This window comes from Heptranchias perlo, chromosome 21, assembly GCF_035084215.1.
Source record: "Heptranchias perlo isolate sHepPer1 chromosome 21, sHepPer1.hap1, whole genome shotgun sequence".
NCBI classification, from domain to species: Eukaryota; Metazoa; Chordata; class Chondrichthyes; order Hexanchiformes; family Hexanchidae; genus Heptranchias; species Heptranchias perlo.
The window spans coordinates 35,490,506-35,513,264 of NC_090345.1; the positions used below are offsets into that span (position 1 = coordinate 35,490,506).

General features: G+C 41.0%; 1 protein-coding gene across 3 annotated transcripts in view; it reads left to right on the forward strand.

Annotated features, from left to right (window-relative positions):
- The window catches only part of cep55l (centrosomal protein 55 like), a 40,128-nt gene that overhangs the window by 1,076 nt on the left and 16,293 nt on the right, over positions 1-22,759 (forward strand). For 2 of the 3 annotated variants that reach the window (XM_068002460.1, XM_068002459.1), the window contains exons 2-7: positions 1,976-2,254; positions 6,755-6,808; positions 10,576-10,702; positions 11,662-11,978; positions 15,277-15,348; positions 22,137-22,262. In XM_068002460.1, coding sequence (XP_067858561.1) covers positions 1,976-2,254; positions 6,755-6,808; positions 10,576-10,702; positions 11,662-11,978; positions 15,277-15,348; positions 22,137-22,262 — 975 coding nt within the window. Of the gene's footprint in view, positions 1-1,975; positions 2,255-6,754; positions 6,809-10,575; positions 10,703-11,661; positions 11,979-15,276; positions 15,349-22,136; positions 22,275-22,759 lie in introns of all 3 variants that reach the window. The other variant, XM_068002458.1, reaches the window with a different exon arrangement.

The following is a 22,759-nucleotide window of genomic DNA, read 5'->3' on the forward strand; positions in this document are numbered from 1 at the left end:
CACAGGAAGAGTAAGGACAGAATGCCGTTTTAGGTGAAGCTAACAGCGGAGCAGTGCAAATCGACTGGCAACTTGTGGCCATTCGCAGTTCAAGAGGTATGCCTTCCTCACCACAAGTTGCTGGCCGATTTACTCAATAATGGCTTGTGTTGTTCACGTGCCGTTATTTTTTCAACAAATTCTGGGCCAATATTATTAGTGTTTAGAAGACACTTTATACGCTGCGGTGCCTACTGGTCATGAAAGTCGTCTTCCGGGGGACTTGCACGAGCTCAGTGTCTGGCTTGGCTGTGATTTCGCCAATGGAATAGCTGACAACACTCACTGTCAAGGCTCACGCGTGAAGAATGGCATCTTGGGCTAAGTTACTAAGTGCTTGGGCACTTGTTGGACTGTAGCCTAGCAAGCTGCTCGTGCTTTTGGGAAGGGAAAGAGATTTTTTAAAACTCGGTTTAGTACAAATGTCAAACTTTTTCACATTAATTTAGAAAAATTAATTTTGATTTATATTGGGAAGTTTAGTTATCTGCTCCAAGCTTCCTCTTGTACTTCAATCCAAAGGGAAAGTGTCTTGTACTATAGTGTAATGATGTAAATATTGTCCACAATTTTTTAATAAGCTTTGAAAAGGGAAGAAAAATCAGAGAATAAGAAGGGGTTTAGGTAAGCTCGGATAACTTGAGGACTTTTTGTAACTACTTGAATGATGTGATGTTAAGTGCATAATTGAAGTTTTAGTTTTTGCTCCTCTATCTAGGTATTCCTTTTGTGTAAGCAAAGGAGTATTCATGGGATGAGAGGGTTGTCCTATGAGGAGATATTGAGTAGAATGGGCCGATATTCTCTGGAGTTTAGAAGAATGAGAGGTGATCTCATTGAAACATGAAGTAATCCACTTTGGGAGGAAAAATAAAAAAGCAAAATATTATTTCAATAGAGAAATACTTCAAAATGCTGCGGTACAGAGTGACCTGTGTGTCCTTGTACATGAAACACAAAAAGTCAACATACAGGTACAGCAGGTAATTCGCAAGGCAAACGGAATATTGGCCTTTATTTCTAGAGGGATGGAGTATAAAAGCTGGGAAGTCATGCTACAACTGTACAGGGTGCTGTACTTACTAGACTTAACTTTCTGTGGCAAGTTAACGTGCAAATGCAGCAACTTCATGAAATCACAGGAAGGGTAAGGACAGAATGCCGTTTTAGGTGAAGCTAACAGCGGAGCAGTGCTTCAGCACATCCCTGGTACCATTCGAGTAAATGTCTTCTGCATCCTCTCTAAGGCCATGACATCCTTCCTAAAGTGTGATGCCTAGAATTGAACAGACTACTCTAGCTGAGGCCTAACCAGTGTTTTATAAAGGTTTTACATAACTTCCTTACTTTTGTACTCTATTCCTCTATTAATAAAGCCATGGATCCCATATTTTTTTTTAACAGCCTTCTCAACTTGTCCTGCCACCTTCAAAAATTTGTGTACACACACCCCCAGGTGTCTCTGTTCCTGCACCCCATTTAAAATTGTACCATTTAGTTTATATTGCCTCTCATTCTTCCTACCAAAATGTATCACTTCAAACTTCTGTGTTAAATTTCAGCTGCCATGTGTCTGCCCATTTCACCAGTCTGTCTATGTCCTCCTGAAGTCTGTTAGTATCCTCCTCATTGTTTACTACATTTCTGAATTTCGTGTCATCTACAATCTTTGAAATTATACCTGCTATACCCAGGTCATTAATATATATCAAAAAAAAGCAGTGGTCTTAATACTGACCCCTGGGGAACACAACTGCATACTTCCCTCCAGTCTGAAAAACTTTATTCCAACCATTTTAAAGAATACTCCTCCATTTGTAGACATGTTCAATTGAAACTAAAAATATTTCACTCTCAATCCATTTTAATCCAAGTCAATTGAATGTTTACGTAATTTGCTAAAAATGAAACTTTTCCAAACTTTTTTTGTGTGCAGAAAATTCTTGCACTGGAAACTAGAAAACAGAAGCAGATCCAAGAACTTGAACAGAAAGATAGGCAGCTCCAGACAATGAAAGATCAGCTATCAAAATCTGGAAGTAATGAGGTGAATGCCCTGCGCAGTCAGCTTGCAGATAAAAATAAAGACAACAAAAGGAAAGAACACCTCTTCAAGTCCTTGAGTGAAGAAACTGAAAATCTGAAAAATAAACTGTCTGCAATCACTTTAAAATGTAAAGAACTTGAAAACAACGTTCCAACTCTTCAGCCTCAGGTAAAATGGTTTATTAAATCATAATTTTATACACTTCAGTTTTACATAATGTTCCTACATTGTGTTTAAAAGCATCATTATACTGCTAGGACAATTAAACAACTAATGGGAGGAGGAGGCTCTGCAACCATCTTCAGCCAGAAGTGCCGAGTGGACGATCCATCTCGGCCTCCTCCCGATATCCCCACCATCACAGAAGCCAGTCTTCAGCCAATTCGATTCACTCCACGTGATATCAAGAAATGGCTGAGTGCACTGGATACAGCAAAGGCTATGGGCCCCGACAACATCCCGGCTGTAGTGCTGAAGACTTGTGCTCCAGAACTAGCTGCGCCTCTAGCCAAGCTGTTCCAGTACAGCTACAACACTGGCATCTACCCAACAATGTGGAAAATTGCCCAGGTATGTCCTATCCACAAAAAGCAGGACAAATCCAATTCGGCCAATTACTGCCCCATCAGTCTACTCTCAATCATCAGCAAAGTGATGGAAGGTGTTATCGACAGTGCTATGAAGCGGCACTTACTCACCAATAACCTGCTCACCGATGCTCAGTTTGGGTTCTGCCAGGACCATTCTGCTCCAGACCTCATTACAGCCTTGGTCCAAACATGGACAAAAGAGCTGAATTCCAGAGGTGAGGTGAGAGTGACTGCCCTTGACATCAAGGCAGCATTTGACCGAGTGTGGCACCAAGGACCCCTAGGAAAATTGAAGTCATGGGAATCGAGGAAAACTCTCCAGTGGCTGGAGTCATACCTAGCACAAAGGAAGATGGTAGTGGTTGTTGGAGGCCAATCATCTCAGCCCCAGGGCATTGCTGCAGGAGTTCCTCAGGGCAGTGTCCTAGGCCCAACCATCTTCAGCTGCTTCATCAATGATCTTCCCTCCATCATAAGGTCAGAAATGGGGATGGTCAGGAGTCTGATGGAATACTCTCCACTTGCCTGGATGAGTGCAGCTCTAACAACACTCAAGAAGTTCAACACCATCCAGGACAAAGCAGCCCGCTTGATTGGCACTCCATCCACCACCCTAAATATTCACTCCCTTCACCTCCGGTGCACCGTGGCTGCAGTGTGTACCATCCACAGGATGCACTGCAGCAACTCGCCAAGGCTTCTTCGACAGCGCCTCCCAAACCCGCGACCTCTACCACCTAGAAGGATAAGAGCAGCAGGTACATGGGAACAGCACCACCTGCACTTTCCCCTCCAAGTCACACACCATCCCGACTTGGAAATATATCGCTGTTCCTTCATTGCTGCTGGGTCAAAATCCTGGAGCTCCCTTCCTAACAGCACTGTGGGAGAACCTTCACCACACGGACTGCAGCGGTTCAATAATGCCGCTCACCACCACCTTAAGGGCAATTAGTGATGGGCAATAAATGCCGGCCTTGCCAACGATTCCCACGTCCCATGAATGAATAAAAAAAAATTATACTGCTAGTAAAATTTTGTTGGGTTTAGGATGATGAACTATAGTAATGGCATGTAAAGTAGTGTTCCACCTTTTTGAAAAGGGAGTACTTGAAGGGAAAAACGTCCACGGTTTTTGAATGTTACAATATTGTTGTGGCATAAACTAGATGCGGTCAGATGGCAATACTTAGTGATGTATGGAAAATATTCCATGATCTCGCCACTGCACAGCATACTTATGACCTTCACTCATAGGTTATGTGCTTGAGTAACCATGAAATAATTCTGTATTTGAGTTGCCCATTACACATCTACTTGTAGTCATGGGATCCATGATGTAATGGCAGACACTCTGGTCTCTGAATCCAGCAATCTGAATTCAATCTTGTTGGGACCTGAACTGTGCTGCCCCATGCTTCTCTTTCCATGCTGGTGCGGTAGTATAATGGTTATGGTGCTGGACTAGCAGCCCAGAGATTGAGATCAAATCCCACAATGGCAAGTTGTGGACCAGCAATTGGATTGTTGTGCAGTAGTGTTTTAATTATCTTACTAGACTAGCGACCCAGTGGTCATGAGTTCAGATCTCACCATGTGAAATTGTGACTGGCCTACCACTATGAAAATTGCCAGCCTGTCGTGAAAACCCAACTGATTTTAGTAACGTCTTTCAGGGGAGAATTTAGAATTATTGTCTACTGCATGTGACTATTTTCTTTTCAAAGTATGGGAACTTTTAAGAACAGGAAATGTTCATTGGGCCTAAATAAGTCTGACCCTTTTTCAAAGATCAATCCACCTTCTCGCCATATCCTGCAAACCTTTCTCTTTCTGGAATTGTATCCAATTGTATTCAGGAACTATTTATGCTGTCTCCTTCAACGGCCTTTGCTGATAACTAATTCTGCAACTCTACCACCCTTTGGATGGAAAAAGTTTGGCCCAACTTCTTTTCGACACCTTTAAAGCTTCAATTGCTCAAAGCCTTCACTTTTTTCCAAAGAAACCAAGTCCAACTTCTTTGAGCTTTCCTCAAAAATTAAATTCCTGAAACATGGAATTATCTGTAGTGCTCACATCTGTATATTCCAAACAGCAATGTTCTTCCTATGAATTGGTGACCAAAACTATTCAGTATTTCAGGTGGAGTCTGACCACACCTTACAGAGCAACAGCACATCCTCAATCTCTCTAGGTTTGTATTTAACCCTCTGCTAATGCAACAAAGTACCTTATTACAGCATAGATTTATTCACTATAGCTCAGGGAATTACCATATTCCATGGTAGGCATCCTGTACCACTGTTTCAAAACATCCTTTTTTTTTGGTCATCACTCCCATATTAAATATTTATACATATCTACAATGAATTGCGTATGCCCACTATTCATCTAGTTACCTAAAGGTCAAAATCTTTATAAATCTGATGCTTTGTTCATTTGTCCTGTTTGATGGTTCTCATTTATGGTTACCCTGTGTTTGCTGTTTTTAAGACACATTTCTATTCAGCACCATACTCTTTTCCCCCACCCCCCACACACAATTCTATGACTCATTTAACAACTAATCACCAATAACTTTGTCAAAAGCTTTCTAAAAGACCAATTATATATTAACTGCAATATCCCTGTCCACTGTCAGTAATATCTTAGAAAAACTCCAGCAGGCTAGTTAAACACTGCCTCCCTTTACCGAATCCAAGCTGACAGTCCTTTCCCAAGTTCACTCACTAAACATATCAAGATCATTTCAAAGATTTTCCCTACTAAACTTACTTTCCTATAACTGTTAGACACAGAAAAAAATCCTGATATTAGTGTAAGTTTTTTAATTGTATTTGAACTCCTATGTAGAATGTATTTAGTAGATGGTACAGTATTGTGTCCATACCTGTTATGCTCATTGATCCCAAATCTGTACAGTGGATACAGGCATGGGGCAGTAGGGGAGGTGGGTAACTACTGGTTCAACTTCCAATCTACTGTGAAAGTACTTTTATTGATGTCAATTTGGCTCAGTTGGTAGCGCTGTTGCCTGAGTCAGAAGGTCGTGGGTTCAAGCTGCACTCCAGGGCTTGAGTATGTAATCTAGGCTGAGACTTCAGTGTGGTACTACGGAAATGCTGCATTGTTGGAGGTGACCTATTCCAGAATAAATGTTCAACTGCACCCCTGTCTGCCAGATCAGATGGAGGTAAAAGATCTCATGGCACTATTTGAAGAAGTGGGTAGTTCTTCTGGTGTTCTGGCCAAAATTATGCATTGACAACACCAAACAGATTATTGGGTCATTTATCTAATTTGCTGTTTATGGGGTCTTGCCGTGTGCAAGTTAGCTGCCATGCTTGAGCAGGTTACAACAGCGATTACACTTCAAAGAGTAATTTGTTGGCTATGAAGTACTTTGGGACATCCTGAGGACATGAAAGCTATGCAAGTTTTTTTTCCCTACGAATAACCAAGTAAGATATATGCGGTTAATGAAAGTGGCCCTACAAACATCGAATTAATGCAACTGTAAATTTGCCTTATTTGGGATGTGTGTTGAACCATTGTACTGGCACATATACCTGGCACTGTATACTATAGCCATAACTTTTCAAAAGCATAAAACTGTTTTAAATTCCTTCTCAATTCTCAAGATTCGGTTGTACATCCATTATCTTTTGTATCCTGTAGATTGAATGTTAGCACAGGTTCGAGAATAGAACTGTAGACTACTAGGATTTGAGTCTCATGCTCAATGTATAGGTCAATACAATGTTCAGTTTTCATTTTTTTTTGTTCTGTGTTAGTATAATAAAAGTCGTATAGATATAAATTATCCTTTAAACGCATGGTTTTCTGACTGTTTTCCATGTGTTTTGTTTAATCTCCCTCATCGGGACCAGTTACCTGAAATTATATCAGGCAGGCGCATTAGACAGAAAAGAAACAAGATGAAGTTTCACTGTTGATTTTCGAAGAGGGGCAGATGGAGTTCACTTCATCACATTCCCACATTAAACTTTCGTTGTAGCTTGTTTTTTGTGGCATCAATTAATGCTATAATCTTGTGTGTTTTCATTTCTTGTAGAGCCAAAGTGGATCATCGCATGAAATTGGAACTCTCCAGGCTCAATTAAAAGACGTAAGTACTCTGGACGTATTGACTGACGGACAAAGGCCAATAGATCAGAATCAGGGAAGTGGGGAGGAGAGTACAATGGTTGTGCACAACTGAATGCACTTTTTCTATTTTTTCCAATTTTCTCCTCTCCTCTCTTAAAGGCACTACATTTTGCTGAGGGTTTGGTTCTAAAGCCTTCGGGTGCTTAGCCTAAGTGGCCATTTTTCTTTGTGTGCCTAGACAATCGTTGTTGACATACTGTTCTATTGTGGAGGGCATCATTGCTGAACCCACATCTACTCACGTACTTTCCAGCAGAGGCCACTGGGTAACAGTCATGAATTGAAACTTTACCTGATATTTCCCTCACTAGCTCAGGGGGCAATTTTGGTGCTCCAATTGTAGTCACGGTTGAGGTTAGCTAACTCCGCATAGTCAAACTGGGATTTTCCAGTCTGTATGGCTCTCCACCACACCTCATTGTGCTTTTATCCACTGAGCCATGCGGGGAGCAGAATTAATTTTTGCATTGGAATTTTATTGATAAATACATTAAAAAAAAGCAATGTAGCACATTTTGTTGGCTACAAGTACAGTACTGTCAGATTCGCTGTCTCTCTTTTAATGAAACAAAAAACTTGTTTAACAGAGAGTTGGCACAGCTGCCTACAATTTCACCATAACTCTAAATTAACACTACCACGTTATACCGGCCAAATCGCGAATAACAGAGAAAATCATGTTCGCATAAACGTGCCTGCTGTTTACATCTGTGCCGATATAAAGTAGTTTGTGTAAATTTTTTGTTAATGTTTTTCAAGTAGCACAGGATTGTTGTAATCTACCTTATTGAACACTTCTAATTTATCTAATTTGATAGAAGTGGTGATGTAGATTACATTTCATAGTAATACTGGTATTTAATGGCCATGGCAGATAACCTTGGTGAACACTGTGGTTTTGTCTTGCAGAATAGATTTAAGTGATTTATTGCCGCTATAGATGTGAAGGCCTTGGAAAGGGTGCAGAAGAGATGTACTAGAATGATTCCAGGGATGAGGGACTTTAGTTACGTGGATAGACTGGAGAAGCTGGGGTTGTTGTTCTTGGAACAGAGAAAGGTGCGAGGAGATTTGATAGATGTATTCAAAATCATGAAGGGTCTAGACAGAGTAGATAGAGAGAAACTGTTCCCGTTAGCAGAAGGGTCAAAAACCAGAGGGCATAGATTTAAGGTGATTGGCAAAAGAACCAAATCTGACATGAGAAAAAACTTTTTTACACAGCGCATGGTTAGGATCTGAAATGCACTGCCCGAGGGGGTGGTGGAGACGGATTAATTTGTGCCTTTCAAAAGGGAACTGGATCAGTACTTGAAAGGAAAAAATTTGTAGGTCTATGGGGATAGGGCGGGGGAGTGGGACTAGTTGGATTGCTCTTGCATTGAGCCGGCGTGGACTCGATGGGCCGAATGGCCTCCTTCCATGCTGTAACCTCTCTCTGATAGGGTAACGTGAGCTAGATAACTCATAGCTGTGGTTCTTGTGATGTATGTGGAATGTAAACATGATGTCCACGTGCTTTTCAAGTCTACAGAGTGGTGACGAATCTATGCATTTTTCACTCAATCAATTCTATCTTGAAATTCCTAAAACACCCTCACCCAGATCAACATACTAATAGGAGAGACCATGCTCCTTTGTGCTGGATTAACTTCTGTGAACATAAAAGATAAAGCTGTTTAGTTACTTGCGGTTAAGGCAGCACTAAAGTTCTCCACTAGATGTCATAAAAGAACACTACAAGTTTTTTTACACTAACTGTAGCCAGTCTTATCCAATTATTTATAGCCATGAATGTTAGCTTTTGTTGTGTGCTGTGGTAAATATGAGGAAGCACTAGCTGAAGGAAAACTCTTCAATATAAATGCAGATTACTTTCTAGGGTTTCTTAGCAAGATGCCATTAAATGTCCAATTAAATTACCATTTGTTTACAAAATATTAATCCCTCCCACCATGGTTTGTATGTTTTCACAGCTTTGGTAAGCTATCTTTCTCTGACCCAAGGCAGGTACGTGCCCTGTTCCCCTTCGGTGAGCTATCTCTCCCTGACACAGAGCAGTTATGTACCCTGTTCCCGTCCATATGTCGATGCTGATCCTCAGCTGACAGCGGGGTGTTGGGTGACGTGACTTAAATGTGTACGTTCTTCAATTCTCATCTCCAAGGCTTCACTTGATGCTTCTTCCACTTGTGTGACTGAGAGAATCCATGCATTATTAGTATGGTGTGGCATCTTGCACCTATGAGCTGGCTTGACTTCATAAAATTAATAGATATTGAACAATTTTTCTGCTTGTTGCAACCAGTTGTTGATCACGTAACAAGGCAACATTTGACCAAGTGTGGCACCAAGGAGCCCTAGTAAAATTGAAGTTAATGGGAATCGGGGGAAAAACTCTCCAGTGGCTGGAGTCATACCTAGCACAAAGGAAGATGGTAGTGCTTGTTGGAGGCCAATCATCTCAGCCCAGGACACTGCTGCAGGAGCTCCTCAGGGCCGTGTCCTAGGCCCAACCATCTTCAGCTGCTTCATCAATGACCTTCCCTCCATCATAAGATCAGAAATGGGGATGTTCGTTGATGATTGCACAGTGTTCAGTTCCATTCACAACCCCTCAGATAATGAAGCAGTCCATGCCTGCATGCTGCAAGACCTGGACAACATCCAGGCCTGGGCTGATAAGTGGCAAGTAACATTCGCGCCAGACAAGTGCCACGCAATGACCATCTCCAACAAGAGAGTCTAACCATCTCCCCATGTCATTCAATGACATTATCATCGCCGAATCCCCCACCATCAACATCCTGGGGGTCACTATTGACCAGAAACTTAACTGGACCAGCCCATAAACAGGTCAGAGGCTGGGTATTCTGCGGCGAGTGACTCACCTCCCATCTCCCCAAAGTCTATCCGCCATCTACAAGGCACAAGTCAGGAGTGTGATGGAATACTCTCCACTTGCCTGGATGAGTGCACCTCCAACAACACTCAAGAAGCTCGACACCATCCAGGACAAAGCAGCCCGCTTGATTGGCACCCCATCCACCACCCTAAACATTCACTCCCTTTACCACTGGCGCACCGTGGCTGCAGTGTGTACCACCTACAGGATGCACTGCAGCAACTTGCCAAGGCTTCTTCGACAGCACCTCCCAAACACGTGACCCATACCACCTAGAAGGACAAGAGCAGCAGGCACATGGGAACAACACCACCTGCACGTTCCCCTCCAAGTCACACACCATCCTGACTTGGAAATATATCGCTGTTCCTTCATTGTTGCTAGGTCAAAATCCTGGAACTCCCTACCTAACAGCACTGTGGGAGAACCTTCACCACACAGACTGCAGCGGTTCATGAAGGCGGCTCATCACCACTTTCTCTAGGGCAATTAGGGATGGGTAATAACTGCTGGCCTTGTTAGCGACGCCCACATCCCATGAACGAATAAATATTTATGGTGCGTGGCTGGCTGGGGCCTAAAACGACGAATGCAGAAACGTCAGTCAGCCTCTGAGAGAAATAAAGGTACTGTTTTGGGTGGGATCTTGTCCTTCAAATGCTGACTTGTGCTTTTCTCATTGGATTTCCAGCATTCAGAGTTTTCTTTTTATTTAAACCCAATGACCTTTATGTGTATGCATGTTTTATTTGTAACTTAATGAAATGCATATGTCAGCTGGTAATGCATGCCATAAATAACAACTGCTTTTGGTTTTCTAGGCTCTTGAGAAAAACCAGCAGTGGCTGGTTTATGACCAGCAACGAGAGGCCTATGTCAGGGGGCTGCTGGCCAGGATATTTGAGCTGGAGCAACAAACCAGTCAACATTGTGACTCCAAAGCAGAAAGTATGGAGCTGCATCATTCTTGTTTGAGTTACTTTATTTTTTTTTAAAAAAGGAACAATGTATAACATCACACAGCTTCTTTGCTGCATCTTTGTAATGTGCATGTAAGATAGAGTATCTTCCATCAATTTCAAGTTATAAACTGGCACTATTGTAAGTTGTATGCAACAAGGCAGATGTGTCATTGGGCCCTGTGCCCTAAAATTGGCAGTACCCTTTTTCTTATTTCATTTGGCACTTTTCAAAGGAAAATGTGAACTGCAACATCTTGTTATTTACAACCTTGTAAATACTAAGTAATACATAACTCATGAATAATGAGACAGTAACCCAATAGATTTTGAATGACCAGTACAAATCACTGAACTTTCTCATTTATGGTTATGGCATCTGAATCACATGACTTGTATTGCTGCCCTGTTGTTCACTGTGAAGTATCACTTGATTCATTTGTCCTCCACGTTAATACTAGGCCCATTGTTCAAAAAGGCTTTTTAAGTGCTTTGCTTGGGATATCTACGTGTTCTCCCACTGGCCTCAACAAGAATCTTCCATGCTCTTAAAATTTGGCTTCAGGCTAGTCCTTGGTTCTTTTTCTGCCATTAAAGCGGTCTCTTGTTATTTCAGTAAGAATCTTTGGGTGTATTCTACCTAATTTAGTTGATTTGGTTTGCAGCCATGTCTCTAATATTTTCTAGAGTCTGATGTCTTGTGATCAATTTTTCTCACTATATACCTATGCTTGGCAGCTAACCTTATTCTAATCTCACCAAGTATGTATTTTTCTCAAATATATTGAAGCCTATTCCTTCAAGTGCTTGTCTAGGGATAAATGTAATATAGGAGTGGTGGCTATGTTGGATATTTTTGTACCTGTGACGATATAAGGACCTTATTATTAAAGTTTTTTTTTTCTCCTGTACCTCAGATTTAAATGACATGTTTTGATATTATTGCAGGTCAACTGCTAGAAGATAAACAGAAATACTACGACCGACTTCTTTTATCTGCTAAAACAGATTTTGAAGCACAGCATGAAATTGGAGAGCGGCTGAAATCAGAGCTTTCTGATATGAAAAAGCATTATGAAGCGAAGAGCTTGGAAGTCAAGGCCCTAAATATCAAACTACAGGCACAACAAGGTTGTAGCAAATGGAAGGCAGATGAAGAAAAGAAGTGTGCAGCTGAAAAAATGCAGAAACTTCAAAATGAGCTGGAAACCTTAAAAGCCCATTATGAAGAGGAGAAAAAAAGATCTGCTGACCTTTTATATCAGGTAAAAATTTAATTGATTTTAATGATGTACAGTCCTGGCTTTTTGTGCTACAGTTATGCTATTGATACTGGTACGCTTAGCATCTGTTGGCGTGTCGAAACGTATAAAATTCTAACAGGACTAGACAGACTAGATGCAGGGAGGATGTTCCCAATGGCTGGGAAGTCCAGAACCAGGAGTCACAGTCTCAGGATACAGGGTATGCCATTTAGAACCGAGATGAGGAGAAATTTCTTCACTCAGAGGGTGGTGAACCTGTGGAATTCTCTACCACAGAAGGCAGTGGCGGCCAAATCATTAGATGTATTCAAGAAGGAGATAGATATATTTCTTAATGCTAAAGGGATCAAGGGATATGGGGAAAAAGTGGGAACAGGGTACGGAGTTAGACGATCAGCCATGATCATTTTGAATGGCGGAGAAGGGCCGAATGGCCTGCTCTTGCTCCTGTTTTCTATGTTTCTATGTCTACTTGGGCGAGATAGTGGAGGGTTTCCAAGTCCTGTGGAAACACGCCAAGAGACACAGGGAGAAAAGAACAGAAAATTACATAGAATTTTACAGCATAGAAACAAGGCCACTCGGCCCATCAGGTCAATGCTGATGTTTATGCTCCGCACGAGCCTTTTCCCAACTATATTGTGGAGAGGCAATATAAACTAAATGGTACAATTCTAATGGGGGTGCAGGAAGAGAGACCTGCGGATATATGTGCACAGATCTTTGAAGGTGGCAGGACAGGTTGAGAAAGTAGTTAAAAAAGCATACAGGATCCTGGGCTTTATAAATAGAGGCATTGAGTACAAAAGCAAGGAAGTTATGTTGAACCTTTTATAAAACACTGGTTCGGTCACAATCGGAGTATTGTGTCCAGTTCTAGGCACCGCAGTTTAGGAAGGATGTTGAAGGCCTTAGAGAAGGTGCAGTAAAGATTTACTAGAATGGTTCCAGGGATGAGGGACTTCAGTTTCATGGATAGACTGGAGAAGCTGGGATTGTTCTCCTTACAGCAGAGAAGCTTAAGAGGAGATTTGATCGAAGTGATCAAAATCATGGAGGGCTTAGATAAAGTAAGTAAAGAGAAACTGTTCCCATTGGCGGAAGGGTCGAGAACCAGAGGACACAGATTTAAGGTGATTGGCAAAAGAACCAAAGGCGACAGGAGGAAAAACTTTTTTATGCAGCAAGTAGTCATGATCTGGAATGCACTGCCTGAAAGGGTGGTGGAAGCAGATTCAATCGTGGCTTTCAAAAAAAAATTGGATAAATACTTGAAGGTAAAAAAAATTTGCAGAGCTATGGGGAAAGAGTGGGAAATGGGACTAACTGGATTGCTCTTACAAAGAGCTGCACAAGCTCGATGGGCCGAATGGCCGCCTCCTGTGCTGTAACCATTCTATGATTCTATGAACCAGTGCCATTTTTAAGAGAGTTGTGAGTGCATAGATTGGAGTTGTACCATCTACACATACCTCTTTAACAGGGTTGACAATTGCATTCTCTAGAGTACTACACTTGAACCGTTGAGTGTGCAACCCATGATTGGCATTCTTGAGCATCTGGGTGTGTCTATGCACTTTAATATATTTAAACTCCATATTAAACTAATTTTTCATTGCACTGATTTTCACTGTTTACAGTCTCATTAGAAAGTTAACCTAAAATGTACTCTCTTGTACATTTAATTCCTTGCTGCCAATTTGATTTGTTAAGAACAGTTTGAGATGCACCCCCTGACCACATGTACTGCATGGTGGATTGTGGGATGGGTCTACCAATGTGAGCTTTTGTGTATTGTAGTCGGTGCATACTGCTAGTGGTGTAAGACATAAGATCTATAGGAAATTGTCATCCAGCCCAAACAAGCCAGTTTATTTCTCATAAATCAATTCCAACTACACTTCTCATCGAGTTCCCCTATCCTTTCTCTATGCAGAATTGCATTCTATTGCCTCTTGAATCCATTTTTACCATTTACTTCAATATCCTTCCCTGGCAACTTATTCCATAGCTTGATTACCTTTTGGATGAAAAGTTTCCCCTGATTTCCTTTCTTACTGCTAGCTTCTTAGTTTTTAATTCCTGTTCTTTGGTGTTTGAACCCTTCACCATCGTTAAAGCTAGGAACTTGTCATGGAACACGACACTTGTGAAATTGGGAGAATCATTCTGAAAGTAAGAACAGCTGAATGCAGTAGAGAGCTAGTAAGATGACTAATTGAATATTTTGTAAATTGCTGCTATCAAAAAATGATTGTTACAGTAGGGCATCATGATCAATTGATTTACTACATTTTTGGTATGCTGATACAGAACAGCCCTGCCACTGCATTACAGCTGATACTCCAGCTGATCACAGCGCTTGGGTTTCGATTGTGTTAAGAGGCACAATTAACAAATTTAGCAGCAAATCTAAACATAAAATGAGGATGATTATGCTAATTTTCTGTCAGCACCAGAGCGTGTTTCAAAAGCAATCAGTCACTGTTGTCGAAACTTTCTACTGGCCAAGAAGTATGTTAACAGTCATCCATCAGTGGCCTGTTCCAAAGGGGAATGACCTGAAAAGAAGTGCTCCCTCATATCTAATAGATGTGGCAATTATGGATATACTGAGACTTAAAGAAGAAACTTAAAGAAGACACTGAGTGAGGGGACCATTGAAGCGTAAAGGGTGGGAGGGGATGGTTTGGAGTTGTGCATTGGGTGGAAGACCAACTGAAAGAGGTGGCACAGAAAGATCATGAAAGTGATTTGGAGGCTGTAGTGTGAAAATCTATGAATCCATTAACAGGGTTTAATTACACCATGTATTTAGTAGGCATTGCCTCTAGTCCTATCGCTATCCATTTCCAATATTTCAGACCTTTTACATTTAGTCCTTTATATAATTTAAAAACCTCAACCATATCTTTTCTGAGCCTACATTTGTTCTAAGTGAATAACCCTAATAGTAGAACTATTGATGTCATCCTCAAGATGGTTAATAAATAGTAAATGACCCAGCAGAGAGCCATAGGAAAATCTGCTTATCACCAGGCCCCAGTTTGAGCTTTTCGTTTTGTTGGCCGCCTTCTATTTACAGAACTTCGGCCAAATGCCTTAAAAAAGGAACAGTGCAGGCTGCTGTGGAGACAATCCACAGATCCAAGATATTTTCAGTTGCTTTTTGGACGACATCTACTTTGACCTGAGAAAGATGTGTGTTTCAAGATTACTTCAACCTGTAATTTTAGTTTAAAAATCAACCATTTTACATATAAAAGCTACATTTTTAAATATATTCTTGTTTTTGTAGATCCAGCTCCTTCAAAAGTCCTCTATAAACCAGCAAGAAGAACAGACAAGGAATAGAATGATGGAACAACAGGTATGGTAATGAACTGAGCTATTCTTAAATAATGCAAATCTGCTAAGGTTTGATCCACTGTATGCATTTATAAAATCTCTTTCACTAAGTCTGAAATCCGAAATAACTATGAACTATTCATCACCCGTTTCCATATTTGCGGCATTGAACTGTTCTGTAACTTTAGTTTGTTGATTCTACATTTTTTTTTCCCCATCTATTCTTTTAACTTTCAATTTGACATCAAATGAAGTCCCCGCTGTTGCAAACTCTGGAGTGATTAGGGGGGGGGGGAGTAGACAAATGGAAACTGAATGGTGACTTATTGGGGCAGAACTTGCCTCTGAAATAATGGAGGAGCTCAACAGCGCGCTCCCTTTTTTATGGCGAATCGAAGGAGCAAGTTCCCGCATTTGCACATCTGTACTAAAACACGGAAATCGTGAACTTGCTCCTATTGGTTCGCCAGCGATTTGACAGCTGCAAATTAAAGGGCCGTTGCACACTACAATCATTGAAAAATCGCAAACTTACTCATCTGCCCTGCTGGAAAGTAACTAATGATGCCACCAAATGGTATGCTTAAAAATACCAGCTCTAAACTAAATTTTAAAAGCACAGTTAGTCTTCATGACTGCCAAACAACTAAAAAATTAAATTTTAAAAATGTGGAGTCTCATATTTCTCTTTATTTTAATAGTTTTTGGTCATTAAAAAAATTGAAATTAAAAAATTAATTTTTTTAACTTTTCCCTTTTTGTCTCTTTAATTTAATTCAATTATTTTGTTGGCTTTTTATGTAAATAAAAATTTTAATTTTTTTTAAATGACTTCCATAATACTAACTTTAAATGAATGAAGTCTGCTTATGGGTGTGACTTCTCTTCCTGACATTTTGTGGGCGTGTTTTCTATTCTCACAGATTGTTCCATGTGCATCAACTTACCCTGCTCAGAGGCTGAGTTGATAGCGCACAATTTTTTTAAAGTTTAAAAATCGAGCAGGTCGACGCCTCGTAGCCTACAGTAAGTACATTTGTAATTAAATTCGCAGGAGCTGCAGCGAACGTTGCCATGCTGCTCTGCGTAAGTTCTAGCCCAGCGTATGATGTTTGTATCGACAAATATCGATGCATTGTCACAAATTTAAAAGGGAACTTCAGAGATATAAAATCATAAATTCAAGTTGCTCCACAGTAACCTTAAGGACAGTTTACTTAAGGTTAAGAACATAAGCACATAAGAAATAGGAATAGGCCACATGGCTCCTCGAGCCCGCTCCGCCATTCAATCAGATCATGGCTGATCTTCGACCTCAACTCCACTTTCCCGCCCAATCCCCATATCCCTTGATTCCCCTAGAATCCAGATATCTATCTATCTATCTCAGCCTTGAATATACTCAACGACGCAGCATCCACAGCCCTCTGGGGTAGAGAATTCCAAAGATCCACAACCCTCTGAGTGAAGAAATTTCTCCTCATCTCAGTCTTAAATGGCCGACTCCTTATTCTGCGACTATACCCCCTAGTTCTAGGCTGTCCAGCCATGGGAAACAGCCTCTCGGCATCTACCCTGTCATCCCCCTCGTAATCTTATGTTTCAATAAGATCACCTCTCATTCTTCTAAACTGCAGAGAGTACAGGCCCATTCTACTCAACCTCGCCTCATAGGACAACCCTCTCATCCCAGGAATGAATCTAGTGAACCTTTGCTGCACTGCCTCCAAGGCAAATATATCCTTCCTTAGATAAGGAGAACAAAACTGTACACTGTACTCCAGATGAGGTCTCACCAAATCCCTGTACAATTGTAGTAAGACTTCCTTACTTTTGTACTCCAACTCCCTTTGGTTGGCCAGTATAGCCAAGGATTGGAGACTAAGAGGAACCTGAAGAAACAGATTTTATTATGAACCTCTGCCCTTGTTATCAGCTGTTAAACATGGGCCAGAAATGGTGAGAGAATGTAATGGTATTATGTCAGGTTGCACCCAACATTGTGGAAACAGTTTCAGAGCTATGTTTTAATCGGACCCTTTGAAAATGATTAAACCAAATGTTCAGAATGTATCAAGTGGTCATGTGGGAATGACCAAAGCATAAACTACATATAAGCAGCATGATAATCAATCAGACTCTAGTTAATCAAGGCAACCAGCTGAGTCTAAACCAACGGTAATTCAACAACCACTCCAGACTGTAGAACAGAAAATCATTGTGACTAGTTCAAGGTGAGAAATGGGAAACTCAATAGCCTGGTTGAACTTGCCTCATAAGGATCATCCACTTGCCTCTTCTATATGTGCATGACATTTATGCTTTATGGGGCAAGTTCAGCCAGAGTCAGAAAAGTTGTTTTAGAAGTTGCAGCGTGAATGGGGGCCTTAAAGTTGTTCGTCCACTCCAAAAAGTTCTAGTGCTTAAGCCAGCCTACTGTGCTTATGCTAAGAGCACAAGTGCTGCTGAATTCTGTATCTATCCAAAGAGTCAACATAGATGCTTTACACCTTGCTTCTCCTATCTGTGACACTTATCCAGACAGTGTCATTAACTAGAATTTTGTCCTTTTTATACAAGTTCAAACGCAGGGTTGACCATCACAATTGTTGAGTATTCATTATAGGATTGGACTTGCTTGTTGACACTCCTGTGGAATTTGTCCAATTTGTTCCTGCGCTGCAGCAACCACCAGGGTCAAATTCATGCAACAGATGTCGTTGTTACAGTTGTTTCGTGCCACGCTCTTATCCTTCAGTATCCAAAAAAACCTGAATCTTCAAGGTTATTCCAGGGCTAATCTTTTAACAGATGACATGTCTGAGAGTAGCAAAGTTAATCGAACTATGTGTGAAAGTAGAGTTTTTATGATTTTCAAAGCACCTCACAGCAGAGTTTAACTACTGTCACATTATCACAGACAAACAAATTGATTCTCGCAGCTATTCTACCAGAACTCTGTCTATATCTCTTCCTTTGCTGCTACCCTCCGTTGACACCATGGCAGTCAACTGATTATTTGCAGAAATCAATAGTAATACCAATGTTTTAACCCTATATGCTGGGTCAAGCCTTTACTGAAATTGGCTTTCTCTGATTAATACACAATACACATGTACTACAAAAGTGAAATAGATTTTTTTTTGCCAATCTTATAATCCAGCTGCTGAAAAAGCTCCTTGTTTTAAGAGAAGGACTTGTTTAAACAGATATAATCCTTGTTTTGGACATCCTCACAAGCTTTTGCTGTCTTGTCTACGTAGTCAAAAGAGGTGCAGTTAACGCATGTTAATGTGCTATATTTAAAGCGTGGAGAAGAGGATTATGTAGAACAAGGCACAAGACCTTTTATAGGATTGGTGTCCTCTGAAATCACTTGAACTATTTACACAAAGAATGGAAGATGGTGGAAATAGGAATCTGATTTTCCTAACTTGAAGTTTGGAGGTGGGGAAAGAGAGAAGTTCAAATAGTTGTTTTATTGTGAGGCTGTTTCACCACTGGGTACTTTCTGTACTGCAATTTTTAAGCTTAAATACAAATTATTCTAAGAAATATAGGATGCTCAACATAGCTGGTGTAGCTATAGGAAAGTTTACACCAGAAAGTTCAGAGGGGAAGTGAAAAAGGAAATAAGAGGGACAAAGAGAGAGTATGAGAATAGACTGGCAGCCAACATAAAAGGGAATCCAAAAGTCTTCTATAGGCATGTAAATGGGCAGTAAGAGGAGGGGTGGGGCCGATTAGGGACCAAAAAGGAGATCTACTCATGGAGGCAGAGGGCAGCATCTCTTTACCAAGGAAGAAGATGCTGCCACAGTCTCAGTAAAGGAAAATACTGGATGGGCTAAAAATTGATGAAGAGGTAGATGAAAGGCTAGTTGTACTTAAAGTAAATAAGTCACCTGGTCCGGATGGGAAACATCCTAGGTTGCTGAGGGAAGTAAGGGTGGAAATTGTAGAGGGACTGGCCGTTTCTTCCAAACATCTGTATATACAGGGCTGGTGCCAGAGGACTGGAGAATTGCAAATGTTACATCCTTGTCCAAAAAAGGGTGTAAGGATAAACCCAGCAACTATAGGCCAGTCAGTTTAACTTCAATGGTGGGGAAACTTTTATAAACTATAATCCGGGACAGAATTAACAGTCACTTGGACAAGGGTGGATTGATTAGGGAAAGCCAGCACGGATTTGTTAAAGGCAAATCGTGTTTAACTAACTTGATAGAGTTTTTTGAAGAGATAATAGAGGGTAGATGAGGGCAATGCAGTTGATGTGGTGAATGTGGACTTTCAAAAGGCGTTTGATAAAGTGCCGCATGGTAGGCTTATCATCAAGATTGCGGCCCATGGAACAAAGGGGGCAGTAGCAACATGGATACAGAATTGGCTAAGCAACAAGAAACAGAGAGTAGTGGTGAACGGTTGTTTTTCGGACTGGAGGGAGGTGTTCCCCAGGGGTCAATGCTGGGACCACTGCTTTTCTTGATATATTATTGACTTGGATTTGGGTGTACAGGGCACAATTTCAAAATTTGTAAATGACACAAAACTTGGAAGGGTAGTAAACAGGGAGGAGGATATTGATGGACTTCAAGAGGAAAAAGACAGGCTGATGGCATGGGCGGACACGTGGAAGATGAAATTTAACGCAGGAAAATGCGAAGTGATACATTTTGGTAGGAAGAACGAGGAGAGCCACAACTCTAAAAGGAGTACAGGAACAGAGATCTAGGGGTATATGTGCACAAATCACTGAAGGTGCCAGGGCAGGTTGAGAAAGTGGTTAAAAAAGCATAAGGGATCCTGGGCTTTATAAATAGACATTTACCTGAGGAAGGAGGAAGCCTCCGAAAGCTTGTGAATTTAAAATAAAATTGCTGGACTATAACTTGGTGTTGTAAAATTGTTTACAATTTATAAATAGAGGCATAGAGTACAAAAGTATGGAAGTCATGATGAACCTTTGTAAAACACTGGTTTGGCCACAACTGGAGTATTGTGGCCAGTTCTGGGCACCACACTTTAGGAAAGATGTGAAGGCCTTAGAGAGGGTGCAGAAGAGATTTACTAGAATGATTCCAGGGATGAGTGACTTTAGTTACATGATAGATTGGAGAAGCTGGGATTGTTTTCTTGGAATAGAGATGATTGTGAGGAGATTTGATAGAGGTATTCAAAATCATGAAGAGTCTAGACAGAGTAAATAGAGAGAACCTGTTCCCAGTGGCGGAAGGGTCAAGAACCAGAGGACATAGATTTACGGTATTGGCAAAAGAACCAAAGGTTGACATGAGGAAAAATGTTTTTACACAGCGAGTGGTTAGGATCTGGAATGCACTGCCTGAGGGGGTGGTGGAGGCAGATTCAATCATGGCCTTCAAAAGGGAACTGGATAAGTACTTGAAAGGTAAAAATTTACAGGGCTGCGGGGGAGTGGGACTAGCTGGATTGCTCTTGCATAGAGCCGGCACGGACTATATGGGCCGAATGGCCTTCCGTGCTGTAACCTTTCTATGATTCTACATGCTGGGAAATTGGCTGCTATTATTCAGCTCTACATGAAGTACATCAAAAAGAAGCCAGTCAAGCCAATATTGTTTAAAAAGTAAAATACTGCTGTTGGAAATCTGAAACAAACAGAAAATGCTGACAACACACACCAGCAGGCCGCCAGATCTGTCAGTTTATGCTTTGGGTGCAGGCCCTTCTTCAGAATCCTTCAGAGCCAATAATGTTGATTGTTTAGTAATCACTGAGTGCTAGAAAAATGAATATGCATCACCAGGCTATTAAGCAATGGCACAATCTAATTGTGATGGCCCTAGCATAGATACCACTTGTTTTACACCACAAGTGGCTATTTGTACGCTTCTGTGTTTATTTATGACCTTCTGCTTGTTTAGGTAATTTCTCAAAGGTGAGATAATATTTCAAAGGATTTTATGGGTATAAGGATTAGACAATTTTGACATGCGTTATCGTGGTTTGACCTGGTCGCAGCAGATGTGGAGGCAAGATGTGGCTCTGTAGAAAGTGATTAGGTAATCCTGACAAAAACTTAACCAGTATAGATTGGGTGGCCGTTCTAAATCCAAGAACTATTTATCCATTGTTCGAAAAATTACAAGGAAATTCATTCAAACGAACTGCACTGATTAATTTATTGAATTTAGTGAACTGGTTCAAAACTGCTGTTATTTGAACTGATCTGAGCAACTGGCTGTTACGACATGCATTTGTAAATGACCCAATCTATTAAAAAACTCATTGGATGGTTTAGTCTAGTATGAGTGATTCTAATTGTCTTCTGAAGCAATGTGGGCTTGTCGTAGAAGGTCTTGCTCCAGTTCATTGGAGGTGCAGGTTTATCTGTGGCAGTTGACTTTTATGTTGGGTGTGAGGAAAAAATATTCACAGAAGCTCGAATCATTACAGTCTCCTCTTCCATGAATGAGTTTTGTTAGTCTCCGTTCTATTGCAATTGGTCACAGGTCTGCAGCACAAAATTACCAATTGGAAGTCGCGCAGGTCACATCAATGATTAGTGTGGGGAATAGTGTTTTATTCCTCAGCATTCATCCTTCACCTTGATCACCAAAACAATAAATTGAGAATTTGTTTTTTGTGCTGTGGATGGGTATATTATAAGATTTTTTCAAAAGCTTGTTTCTTCAGTTAACTTGAATTATCTGTTTTTCTACAAGACAGAACAGAAAGAAAATGAGCATTTCAACATGTAAAATATGCTTTATTGTAAATTAACTTACTGATTTACTTTTTTTTAACCACATTTTGAACCTTTTATAGATGCAGCACATTACTTCAGACTTTGAGCACGAGAAACAGGATCGTCAAAATCTGCAACATCAGTTGCAGAAAGTCTTGAAAGAGCTACGAAAGGCACGCGAGCAGATCACAAGGCTTGAGAATACAGTAAGGATCAAGGTCATTTGCTTGAATAGAATCCATTGTAAAGATTGAGCAGTTGATTTTCATATGTGGTGTGTATCGGACGGGCAGCGAGAGCAGCAACCAGGACGCCTGCCCCACGATACTGGCGAGGGGGCCAGAACCATTTTCATAGTCGAGCCTCATTGTAATATCAGGTTGAGCTGCCTGCGATTTGGGGTGCTGGTGGACAGCTTGCTATTTTGAGGGCGGGGGTGTGGTGGTTGGGAGATCCAGCAACTTCTCTCTGGACCCGAGCTGGCATTTTCTGATTAAGAGTTACCTCCTGGGGCATGGGAAGCAAAAAACAGAAAACTTGTGGCCAATTACAGGAAAAGCTCTGGGGAAATGCCTGTTTCCATAAGACAAGCAAACACTAGGAGACCATGGATACCCATAACTCATCACTAGGTGAACTTGTCTCACCCACACACCGTCCATCTGCCCTAGTGTTATCCTACTCAAGAGGTTTGCTCTTAAAG